The sequence below is a fragment of the Oratosquilla oratoria genome, chromosome 31, assembly GCF_046742065.1.
Source record: "Oratosquilla oratoria isolate Oo_2021 chromosome 31, ASM4674206v1, whole genome shotgun sequence".
NCBI classification, from domain to species: domain Eukaryota; kingdom Metazoa; phylum Arthropoda; class Malacostraca; order Stomatopoda; family Squillidae; genus Oratosquilla; species Oratosquilla oratoria.
In genome coordinates, this window is record NC_134807.1 from 44070861 (window position 1) to 44085334 (window position 14474).

General features: G+C 32.3%; 1 protein-coding gene across 2 annotated transcripts in view; it reads left to right on the forward strand.

The window, feature by feature from the left end:
- LOC143041530 (sodium-dependent proline transporter-like) overlaps positions 1–11174 on the forward strand; it is a 134375-nt gene extending 123201 nt beyond the window's left edge. For both annotated transcript variants that reach the window (XM_076213513.1, XM_076213512.1), the window contains exons 10-14: positions 12–127; positions 6452–6580; positions 6716–6916; positions 10621–10782; positions 10894–11174. In XM_076213513.1, coding sequence (XP_076069628.1) covers positions 12–127; positions 6452–6580; positions 6716–6916; positions 10621–10782; positions 10894–11043 — 758 coding nt within the window. In that variant the 3' untranslated portion in view covers positions 11044–11174. The remainder of the gene's footprint in view (positions 1–11; positions 128–6451; positions 6581–6715; positions 6917–10620; positions 10783–10893) is intronic.
- The last annotated feature ends 3300 nt before the right edge of the window (positions 11175–14474 follow it).

Sequence of the window (14474 nt, forward strand, 5' to 3'; positions counted from 1 at the left end):
AATACTCACAGGTCCTGGTTTAGCTTTTGTGGCTTACCCAGAAGCTATTAGTCGCACCCTGCCTGTCCCACAGCTTTGGGCTGTCCTCTTCTTTTTCATGCTGTTCACACTTGGACTTGATTCAGAGGTAAGATACTGAAAGACAACACATTGCTGCATGCCAGACCCCCTGATATCCATCCCTATGAATTCTTTCTTCCCAAAGAGAACAGAGTCTATTTGGTCAGGCTGTGGTATAGTCACCATCCAGCCCTTATAAACTACCAGAAGAGGCTGGATGACAGCATTAGAAATAACTGTCCAGGATGTAACATTTCATTTCATACTGTACAACACATTGTGGAAGACTGTATTGTACACAGTCATGCATGCCATGAAGTAAATGTAAGGTTATGAATGATTACAAGTTATTTCAAAATTCATTAACAAAAGGGGATAGTGAAAAGGATCTTGGTGTAATTATCAGTAATGATCTCAGATCATCCAAACAGTATATTTCCAGCTTGGAGAAAATAGATATGTTTCTAGGACTGATTGCACAATTTTTATTTTATTTTAAAAGTCCATCTGTTTTTAACAAACTATATAAATTGTTAGTTTGTCCACATTTGGAATATGCTGTATCCATATGGTCTCCGAATCTCATTAAAGACATTGACAGATTGGAAAAAGTACAATGGCGAGCCACAAAACTGATTCCAATTATCAGAAATAAATCATATGAAAACTAACTAAAACATATGAATCTATGAATCTATTTTCCCTAAAAAGACATAGACTAAGGGGTGATTTGATACAGGTAACCTCTTCCATATGATGAAGCCTACGCAGGCATCTTGAGGCATGACTTGGTATACAAGGATGCGGGTGTCAGTGTCTTGATTATATTTATTTAGTAGTTGTAGCTGAGTAACCTCCAAATTCTGTGAACTGGCTTGATAACATTGTATGTGTTTATTATTACTCAGTGAAAGAGAATGAGTAATACAGGAGTGGCTTTATGTTTTATAATGCAAGTATTGTGATGCAGCAATCATCATACTTCAGGCATCCAATGCTGCGTGTGAGAATTTGACTGGTATTGAAGAGGTTAAGATTGTAAAAGGAATTGACAACATTAAAAGTGATGAAATTTTCACAATGAATACAAATCAGACAAGAGATAATGCCTGCAAACTGTCTGGAAGTAGATTTAATTTGGAAGTGGGTAGAAATAACTTTGCCAACCATGTAGTAAAATGAATGGGATAAACTTCCTGCTGAGGGAGTGCAATGTAGTATAGTTTGAAGTTTTAAGATTCATTCAGATAAATGCCTAAGCAATATGCTGTAATGCCTGCCATTTATTGTATACTATTTTATTTATTATTATTTATTTATTATTATTTTCTGTTTATTTTTACATACATACATATACCAAAAGCTTTTTTTCCCCCCTTATAAGGGAGGTAGCAAAAAAACAAAGGCATAAACACCACTCCCACCCACCCATTCCATCCCTATCACACTCCACTCCCCTCCACCCTCTTCCCTCCCTCTTATCTTGGCACCTCCTGGATGATAGGACATCCCTGCATCTCGCCCACTGCCCTGGGTCAGAAACAGTGTCACAAGACACAGCACATCCACAGCACGGCTACTTCATTAAATCGGTGACACCCCCCCCCTCTCTCTGTCCCCTCATGTAGAAAAGGAGAACATGGGGAGAAATCCCATTGGGCTGCATCAAATTATTTCTCACACATACTCTCTCTGTCACTAACTTCCTCAATCCCTCCTCTGATCCTGCTACAAGCACAGTGTCATCTGCAAACAACAGCTGGCTTATCCCCCACTTTTCTCCATTTTCTTTAACCATCTCCAATCCCTGGCCCACTACCTTTGCATTTACCTTTCACACCACCCCATCCATGTATAAATTGAACAGCCAGGGGGACATAACACATCCGTGACGAAATCCCACCTTTACCTCAAATCATTCACTCTCTCCATTTCTAATCCTGACACACACTCTATTAATTTATTATTTATTATAGAGGTGCCAAGATAAGAGCGAGGGTGGAGGGTGGAGGGGAGTGGAGTGTTTTTAGGGATGGAATGGGTGGGAATGGTTTTTATGCCTTTTTCTTTTTGGCTACCTCCCTTGTAAGGGGGAAAAAGCCTTGGTATATGTATGTATTATAGATTATTGTTATTTTTCTGTTTGTTTACTATTCATCATTATCTATGTATTTTATTTATTTATTTAATAATATTTTTCCAGTATCTGGCCTAGTTATGGACCTAAAGATCTATAAGCATGCTCTTCCTTTGTAATCTTTTGTAACACAATATACACTCTAAGGGATTTGTGGGAAAACCCCGTTCCTACCATGTCATTCCTCAGAGATGTGAGTGCTTAGCCAGTCTAGGAAATGGCAACAACTTTACAAGACACAATTTGAGCTGTGAATGAAGCATTTGCTTGAGTTTATTAAGTTTTATGACAAATGTTTATAATGTTTAGTGCAGCCATCAAAACAAAAAACAAAACAAAAAAAAGGGACCTCCTTTACCATCCTATCTTTATACATGTTGAACAACCATGGCAACATTATACAACCCTGGTACAGTTCTATGTTCACCTCAAACATCCACATAAAACACCTTGGATATGGTATACATGCACCACATGATATACATGCACTTATCAACATTACAAACTACAGCTATTCACACAACACTATACCCAACATCTAGAAGTATGGGAAAATCATCACAATCCCCAAACCCAACAAACACCCAACAGTTCCAGTATCACAATGCCTAATCGCACCTTGCTGCACCCATTCCAAAGTCATAGAACACCTCATACTACAACTTGTCACACCATGTCACGAATGCATTTGTATTTGAGTTGATGTATCAAAACTTGGCAGCAATTTGATCAGTTCCTTCAATCCAGTAGCTAGTGTGTCTAATGTACCTTTTAGAGGATCCCCTTCTTCCTTAGGATAAAAAAAAAGGGTGAGGTGCAAAACTATTTAATTTACATGGTCTAAGAATATGAATTTTAACTTGCATGAAATTTGAGGGTATGAAAAGGGCATGAGCATGGGAGTCAGAAATGCCACTACCCACATCCCTTTTCTTTCATATGAGGGCACACAGTGCAAGTGCCAATATGTTACATTTACAAGTCTAATCTATCTCTATTTACCTGGCTTCACACAATCCATCCCCTCCTTTATTTTTGTGTGAAGAAGGCTTACAAACCATTAATCAATACCTATCAAACTTTATTAAAGTATAACTCCAGATACACAGATATATTACTTTCATGTGCCATAGTTGTTTGAATGCCCCTGACCTCTTCCGTGGAAAGCCCCAGTTATGTATTCCTCCACCATCTGTGCAACAAAAACTCCTGTAACTGGTCATTTATCCTAAGTTACTTATGTTTATAATCCAACATTTTATTATCTATTTTGAGATACCCTAGTAGTGGTTGAATTTAACATCCATATTCATTTTCATTAAGGATAGAGAGTAAATATGGCTCTTGCTAGGATGTGGCTTATGGCAACACACCTGTCTCTCTTTGTGTCATCATGACACATCATGGAACATGACACACCACATACCCCTCTTCCTGAATCACAACACCACTTTAGACCACCACACTCCACAAACACTCTTCTGATAAGCCTCATACAAAGAATTTTTGATGGCATAAATTCAGATAAGCCCTACACAGAACACTTCTAGTAACCCCATCATACTTCTCAGGCTCCTCATCTTAAATACATTCAAACTCCTCCTTTCTTCCTCTCTTATGTTCCATGTTTCTGCCCCATACAGTGCTGTCAGCACAATTGCTCCTTCATACAATCTCCTCTTAGCATCCATTCCCAAATGTCTATTTCTCATTACTTTTTAATCCACCAAGGCATTTACTTGCTTCTCTCAATCTACATTCTACCTCCACTCCTCCCTTTTCTGCCACATTTGCACCCAAGTATCTAAAACTCTACACCTCCTCCAGTCTCTCTCCTTTAATACTCACTTCCAGTCTGTTGCCACTTTCTCCTCTTGTACATCTCATCACCTTACTTTTACCCACATTTATCTTCAACTTTGCTCTTTTGCACACCTTCCCAAACTGTCACCAACTTCCTTAATCCCTCCTCTGATCCTATCACAAGTGCAGTGTCATCAGCAAATAACAACTGGCTTATCTCCCACTTTTCTCCATTTCCTTTAACCATCTCCAATCCCAACCCATTCCCCATGCACTTACCTCTCACATCACCTCATCCATGTATAAATTGAACAGCCAAGGCAACATAATGCATCCCTGACAAAATCTCACCTTTACCTCAAATCACATACTTTCTCCATTTCTGAATCTAACTCAAGCTCTAATACTCTTGTAAAAACTCCTGACAGCTTTTAACAGCTTTCCTCCTATCCCATATATATGCAATACCTCCCACAGTGCCTTCCTGTCTAACCTGTCATAAGCTTTTTCCAAATCTATAAAGGCCCAAAAAACATCCTTACCTTTTCCTAAAGCTTTCTCACATATCTGTCTTACCACAAAAATCTCATCCATGCAACTTCTACCCGTCCTAAACCCACACTTTCTCACCTATTGCTCCCTCTGTTCTTCTCCTATTCCTCTCAATCAAAACCTCCCATAAGCCTTCCTAACTACACTTAACAAACTGATCCCTCTGAAACTACTACACTCACACTTGTCTCCTATACCCTTGTAAAGTAGAACTATACAGGCACTCCTCCAGTTCTCCAGCACTACCCTCTCTTAAACATTAAATAACCTCACCAACAAGTCCATTACTGTACCTTCTTTTTTTAGACATTCTGCATGATACCTATCCAACCCAGATGCCTTACCTGCTCTCATCATCTTAAGAACTCCCTTCACCTCATCTTTCCTTATTTTTCCTCAGTTTTCCTCACTCATCACTGTCATTTTCTTAGCTCTACCCACTGCAACTACCTTTCCCTCCCTATCCTCCTTCACATTTAGCAACTCCCTAAAATATTCTGCCCATCTTCCATTTATTGCCATCTCTTCCATTAACATCTCTCCATATGCACCTTTTACTTTTTCTTCACTACTTGATTCGCCTCCTCTTCCTTTCTTAATTTCTTCCCAAAACATATTTTTATTACTTTCAAAATTTTCTGTCATACTATGACCTCATTTCACATCTGCTTCCTTTATCTTATGCTTTACTTCTCTTCTCCTTTATACCTCTCATATGATTGTCTTATCCAATCTGTGAATGCTCACTTCGTCTCTACTACAACCTTCTTTACTTCCTCATCTTACCACTCACTACCCTTCCTTCTATTTCTTCCCATCTTCCTTGTTCCACACACCACCTTTGCACACCTTGTGACTCCCTCCTTGAACCATCCCCATTCCTCCTCCACTCCTAGTTCTACTCTATCCTTTATTCCCTCCCACTCCTCTCTCAGCTTCTTCTTGTATTCCTTCTTTTTTTCTCATTTAAGCAGTTTATTTAAACATCTCCTTACCTTCTGTTCTTTTCCTCTGTCTCCATCTATCCTCCACTCTCAATTGACCTTCCAAAAAAATGATCTTATATTTCCCCAGTCTCTCCCCATAGATGTACATCCTTAACTCTTCCTACTACGGTACTCTCCTGGTTACCACCATACAGACCATTAATGCCCCATCTACGACCCTTATATCCACCACCCTCTCTCATGTGTACCTATGCTTGACTTTTTTCCTAAACTTCCTATTTGCTATCATCAACTCTCTAGACACATTACCATCAACTCTCCACTACAGTTTTTTTCCTGGAACTCCACACTTCCCAACCACACCAACCTGTTGGTTCCTTTCCTACCCTAGCATGAAGGTCTCCCAATACCACTACATTGACATTTCTCTATAAACCTTCTATGCACTCATTTAAATCTATCCAAAAAACATCCCTTTCCTCTACACTTTTCTCACTACCAGGCCCATATGCACTTACAAAAACCCACATCTCCCTTCCCAGTTTCACCTTCATCCACATTAACCTTGAAGAAACCTTCCACTCCACCACACACTTACCTATCTCTTCACTTACTAGTATAGCCACCTCTTCTCTCCCTCAACCTCTCTTCACTCCCTTTCAACTTGGATTTCACTCAATGCCAATGCATCCATCTTTCTTACAAATATACTGCCTATCTCTTCCATTTTACTCTCATCTGTACCACATCCATGCACATGATAAGACTTAGGGTTCTGGTCAGAAAACCAAGGGCTTTTTCCCCTTACAAGAGAGGTAGCCAAGGTCAGAGGCATAAATCCACTCCCATCCATTTCATCCCCATGTACTCCACTCCCATTCATCATCCCTCCCTCACACTTTACCTTCAACTTCCTCTAAATTACTTTAATTATTCAAAATTTACTTTCCAGTTTGCTTTCCTGGAAACCTTTACTACAGCTTTGTATGATACATTCCCAAAAACCCGGTCATACAAGGTTACTGTGACAGCTGCCACATGCTTGAGCTGCTTCCTTTTGGGACTGCCACTTTGCTCTACTGTAAGTTTTCTGCCATGGTTTTAGCCATACAACTGTTCAGTTCATATTATCATCCATCTGTCACTAATGAAATAGTACACCACTTACTATAATGCATTTGATTTTTTATTTTTTGCTTCTTTTTTCAACTTATAGATGGGTCAGTATATCTTCAAGCTTATGGATAACTTTGGAGGAGGCATTGGTGTTCTTCTCATAGCCATATTTGAGCTTATTGCCGTCCACTGGATTTATGGAGTCCGTCGGTTCACAGATGATATCTACTTTATGCTTGGCTTCAGACCTTCCATGTTTTGGAATGTTTGTTGGGTTTTTATAGCTCCAGTTTCTCTTACGGTAAGTTGTTTTAGAATTAATATATTATTGAAATAATTTTTAGTATTGAAGTTCTGTCAGGAAGATATTGCAAGCAGGATGAATATGAATATGATGTACATTGAAAGCATGTTGGCAGAATCACTTTTTGTGTGAGTTGTTTAATATCTTGGGTATCAAATGTCTACCCTCCTAATATGGAAATGCAGTGGAAAAATATTGGAAGTTGAAAGAAAGAAAAAGAATTTTTTTACCCAGTCCAATGATGGGTTTTGGAGATGGTTGGCTGAGAGATGTCCATCCTATGGAACTATATGAGTGTGGTGCACATTGTTAGTCCTTAATGCCAAAATACTTACCATTAATACTCTATGGAATTTTGTAGCAAAGTAGTGTTTCATGCTGCTTCAGACAAGGAATACTATTCCCCAGACCACTGTAAGAAGCAAATTTTATAACACACTAGGAAATAATATAGCTCAGTTTCACTAGCTGGAAACCTGCACCCTCACAGTAATTGGCAGAAGTCCTTGGCCCCTCCCACAGTTCCCTCTGGGAAGAAACTTAGGACTCATTTGTGTCGTATTGGTGTATTTACCTTGTTGTATTTACCTAGTTGTATTTTAAGGGATGAGAGCTATGCTCATAGTGACCCGTTTTCTTATATTTCCACATCCAGTTTATTCTTAAAATTGTGTATAGTTTTGGCACTCACTATTTCTCCGTTTAGTTTGTTCCAGATATCAATCACTTTATGTGGGAAGCTATTTTTTTTTCAGGTCTCTTCTGTAACTGTCCCTCTTTAGTATCTTTTCATGTCCTCTTGTTTCTCTTCTGTCCCTTTTTAATAAGTAATCTCTATTAAGAATTTCCATCCCTTTCATAATTCTGTAGATGGTCAACAAATCACCTCATTCTCTTCACTGTTCCTGTGATGACAGATGTAATTTCTCCAATCTTTGTTTATATGTCAGATTTGACAGTTTAGGTGCCATTTTTGTCACTGCTCTTTGGATAGTTTCCAATTTTCTTATGTTCTTCTTTGTGCTAGGTGCCCAGTGTTGCAGCATATTCTAGTTTAGGTCTTATCAGTGTAACAATAATTTTTTTAACCATCTCCTCATCTATGTAGTCAAAGGCTACTTTCATTGATCTTAATAAGTTAAAAGTCTCTCCAAAAAATTTATTGACATGTTTATCAGGTGTCAAGTCACTTGAGATGATTACTCCCAGTTCCCTTTCTGAATTGACTTTTTTGACTTCTTTGTTTCCAGTTCTATATTGATTCAATACTCTATTTTTGCTTTTTCCAAATTCCATTATGCTACATTTCTTAATGTTGAAGTTCATCTCGCATCTCCGGCTCCATTCCCATATTTTGTCTAGGTCCTCGTGTAGTGATTTGCAATCTTCTTCTGTTCTTACTCTCTTGAGTAATTTGGCATTGTCAGCAAAGAAGTTCATGTAACAATTTACTCCCTCATCCATATCATTCGTGTATATAGCAAACATTAAAGGAGCCAATACAGAGCCCTGTGGGATGCCACTTTTCACATCTTCCCAGTTGGAATTTTTGTCTCTAAGTACCACTCTCATTTTTCTTCCAGTTAAGAAATCCTTCATCCATTCCAACAGCTTACCTTGTATTCCTCCTATTATTTCAATTTTTCTTATAAATTTTTTATGTGGTACTTTGTCGAATGCCTTTTGCAAATCCAAGAAGGCACAATCTGCCCAGCCATCTCTTTCTTGTATTATCTCAATTAATCTTGAGTAGAAGCAGATTAGGTTTGTGGTACATGATCTTCCACTTCTAAAGCCAAATTGTTTAGGGTTTAATATTTTATTTTCTTCCAAGTGTTTGGTCCATTTGTTTCCGATGACTTTTTTGCATATTTTTGCTACTGTGCTTGTAAGGGATACTGGTCTGAAGTTTGTAGGATCTTCCCTATTTCCTATTTTATATATTGGTGATGGATGGGGTGAAAGGGGCTTTACAAAAGAGAGGAATGTCTGTAGAGGAAGGACAGGAGAGGACAGAAGATAGGGGTGAATGGAGAAGGGTTGTGTATAGATGAGGTTGTGATGCATGAGGGGGAGTGGGTGGGGGATGGGGGGTGAGGAAGTATGTATGAGAAAATATTTGACGCAGCCCGAAGGGATTTCTCCCCGTCTTCTCCTTTCCTGCATGAGGGGACGGAGAGGGGGGGTCGCCGAATATATGAAGCGGCCTTGCTGTGGATGTGCTGTGTCTTGCGACACTGCTTCTGACCCAGGGCAGTGGACAGGATGCAGGGATGACCTGTCATCCAGGATGTGCCAAGATAGGAGGGAGGGAGGAGGGTGGAGGGGAGTGGAATATATGGGAAATGAAATAGATGGGAGTGATTTCTATGCCTTTTTCTTTTTGGCTACCCCCCCCGTGTAAGGGGGAAAAAGCCTTTGGTATATGTATGTATGTATATATTGGTACTATGTTTGTATCTTTCCAATCTTGCGGTACCTTTCCTTCTTTGAGTGAGAAGTCTATTATCTTGTATAATTTATCTGTCAGTTCATCTATACACTCTTTCAGTATCCAGTTTGCAATTCCATCTGGTCTATGCAATTTCCTGACATCTAGGTTTTTCATTTGGTCTCTTATTTCTTTTTGTGTTACCTTTATTTCTTTCATTTTGTGACACTGTTTCTGTGTAACTGGCTGAAATTAGTAAGAGGAAGAGAGTGGTTATGAGGTAATAGCTCTCTTCATGTGAGAGTGCTAGCTCCACAGTCCCACACCTCCATATGGAAGTGAGGAAGTTGACGGGTTATGAAAAAGGGCAACAGGGAGATGATTTCCTCTGCAATCCATCATGCAGGACCACCACTAGCAGGTGCCCATCATTGGTCCCTGGTGAGAATATGCTTATGAATAATTGATGGTCTGTCTATATATCAAAGGTTTTTTTCCCCCTTACCAGAGAGGTAGACAAGTCAAAAGGCACATACCCACTCCCACCCAATTCATTCCCATCCATTCCACTCCCATCCACCATCCTTTCCTCCCTTTCATCTTAGCTCCTCATAGATGGTAGTAAAGGGAAGAGAGTATGATGACACATAACTGTCACTTCTGACTATGAACACTATCCCCTGATATTGATCCCACTCACATGGAAGAGATGAAGGGTAGACACACAGAACTCATGGCTAGAGCAAGTTGATTGAACCTGCTCACAGTTATTTGGAGTTCACTGGGGGATGACATTAGTGTGTGGGTAAAGAAACCCACCCCCAAGCATATGCTTCCCATTCATGATAATGAGAGATAGTGTGTAGATGGAGATTGTAAATGGATGAAGGGATGATGCAGCCCAAAGTGAAGCAGTTTGGGTAAATTTACTTCAGCTGTTAGGTCTTACTTTGAAGCTGTGCCTCACAGCACTGCATTTATCCCTATTAGTGCGGCTACTACCTGGGGTATTAAGATGGGAGAGGTACTCAATATTCATGCTGATGTATGCTTTGACTTATCCACCCTATTTATAAGAGACTAAGGCTATAGATATGTATGTGTGTATACTTTGTTCACCACCTGGCACTGTGAAATAATCAGAAACACCTACCTGGAAAATGTAAAACATGAGTTGCTTTCTTGTTTCTTAACTATTTACTAGGAGTTTGAAGGGTTTTGTCCATCACTAACAATGCTCTCAACAGATTCCATGTTCTTTGTCTTTCAGGTGATATTTGTGTACTCCAGTGTCACTTGGGAAAACCCAGTGTATAATGGCATACCTTATCCTCCCTGGGCAATCAACTTAGGTTGGTTTCTTGCTGCCATTTCTGTCATCTTCATCCCCATATTCTTCATCATCAGATTTTTCCAATATATCATCACAGGGGTAAGTAATTTCTTCATATGATTGCAAATATATTGTACAATACTGTTGGCAACATATACCTTCCTTCCTCGTCAAAAGATTCTTATATTATTACTCCTCATCTGTTCATAGAAAATAGCAGAATTGTTCAAGCCTTCAGAGCTGTGGGGCCCTGGTGATGCACAAGCTCGACAGGAGCTACTTGCAGGGCAGTCCAACTTTAAGATGGAAGAGAGAATTTATGGAATTGACAACCCTGCCATGGATCCAAGATACAAATGAAATATTCAGGATTCCTTAGAAAACAAAGGGGATCAAGAGGGTTTTATTGAAAAAGCTATGCAAATACCCACTCTTCGTTCTATCAGAAACACATAAATATACCTCACGATGTTTCCAAATCATAGAAAAGGGTTATCTGTATTTCTGTGTATATCTGTGTGTAATTGTCATATATATAGACTATATACATATATATATATTCAATATATATTATTATATCATTGTATATATGTTATGATATAAGTATATATATATACATATATAAAAAATATGTGTATAAAAATAATATATATATCTATATATATTACATTAATATATATTAACTATACATAATATAAATTTATAAAAAATTGTTTATATTATATATATCTTTATTTAACCTATATAATTATACATACATATATGTAAATATATATACATAAATAATATATATATATGTTACTTTTATTATCTTAATAAATGTATATATAATTATTATATATATAATATATATATATATATCTCTTAGTATATATATATATATATATGTAAATTGTATGAATATAAATTATATATAATGTTTCAAATCTATTTATAAATATAATATGTATAGATCATATATTATCTTTTTATATATAATTAATATATATATATGATATATTCTAAATATATATATATAATATATATATATATATAATAATATATATTCATGTAATATTTATATCTATATATTATATATGTAATATATTTATAAATATATATATTTATATATATATATAGTATATATGTATAAATATATATATATATCTATATATATATCTCTGTTATATATATATAATCATTTGTATATTTTATATTGTATATACATATATAATATATATTTAAATATAATATATATATATATATACTAAATATACTGGTATATAATTATATATATATATATTATCATATGTATCTATATTATATAACTTTATATAAATATATATACCTCCTTATATATATATTATATATATATCTATATATATATGTTTTATAATATATATATCATTATACATATATATATATTATATAATTATAAAATATATATATACTATATCTTCATTATATATATATATATATATATATCATATATATACTATATATATTAAATATTTATATATATAATTAATATATATAATACTATAATATATATATAGTATAATATATATATATTTATATATATATATATATATATATATTATATATATATACATATATTTATATATTCAAATATAAAATAATATATATATTATACAACATATCCTTATAAAACATATGATCACATATATGAATATATATATTATAAATTATATTTCACAAATATATAATACAATATTTAATATACTCCTAACAAACTTATATATTCTCATATAAATAATGTCTAACACTATAAAAACTTACCAAATATGATTATAAAAATATATATTGATCTATTATATATATACCTTTAAATATACATATAATATATCCCATATCTATATTCTTATATACATATATATATATATTTAATCAAATATATAATATATTATATCTTACATACAAAAATTTTTATGTTATATATATATATATATATGTATATATTCTATATATATTTTATATATATACATTATATATATATAGTAATACAATAATATTATATAATATATATATAATTATATATGTATATATATATATACGTATATATTTATATATATATACATTATATATATGATAAACCTATATATATATAATAATATATATTAAAAATATAAAATATATATATATATATACAATTATATATATACATATATATTATATATATAAATATACATATAATTATATATATAACATACAAATATATAAACATATAACATTTTTTATATATATATATATATATATTTATACAAATATATAATATATATATTATAATATTTATATACAAATATATATAAATATATATATGTTTTATATACCATATATATATATATACATATATATATATATATACATATATTTATATACATATATATATATATATATAATATATATATATATATAAATATATATATATAATATCATACTAATTTTATATATATCATATAGATTATATATCTATAGATAAAACAAATATATATATATTATATACTATTATAATAAATAACTATATATATATATATATATAAATATTATTATATATATATATTAAATATGTATTACATATATATGTATACATATATATAATCATATATATATAATGGTATATATTATACTATTATATATATAATATTATATATAGTGTAATACATATATATATATATATATCCTTGTATACAAATATATATAATATATATAAATATATATACATATATAGTATATCTATATATATAGATATACTTCCAAATATATATCACTCTATATATACATAATATTATATTTAATAATATATATGATATAATTTATAATATATATATATATATGTAATACCTTATATTTTATAATATATATATGTATATAATATATATACTATATATATATACAAATATATAATATCTATATATTATATATATATATAATACATGTATATAACTATATATAAATATATATTCTCAACTATATATAATTATAATTTTTATATAATATATATATAGATGTATCCAATATAATATTTACAGCTATATATATATAATATATTATTACCATCAGAATATAATATATAAATATATATAATATATATATAATATACACACAATATAATTAGATACCATATATATAAATATAAATATATACAATAATGTATATACCTATACATATCTTATAATATATTTATATATATATATATAATATATAATACATAGATATATAGATCAATAATATATTTAATATACATATATATATATATAATACAAATATATATATATATATATAAAATATTATATATTATGTATATTAATATATATATATATATGTTTACAAATATAAAATTATATATATATATATATACATATATATGTTGTATACATAATATTATTATATATATATATAAAATATATATATATAATATATACATATATAATACATATATATTATAAAATAATAATGATAGATATATATATTTATAGAAATATATTTATAATATATAAAATATATTATATATATTATATAGTATTTATATATATTATATACATACTATATATAAAATATATATACATATATTACTAAATATATATACATATATATATTATATAATATTATTATATAAATATATTACATATATATTGTAATATATATACATATATATATAATAAAATATATATACATATAGATCAATCTATAAATATATACATAAAAATACATATATATAATATATACATATCTATCTATAAACATATATTAAACATACATACATATATATATATATATATATATTATACACT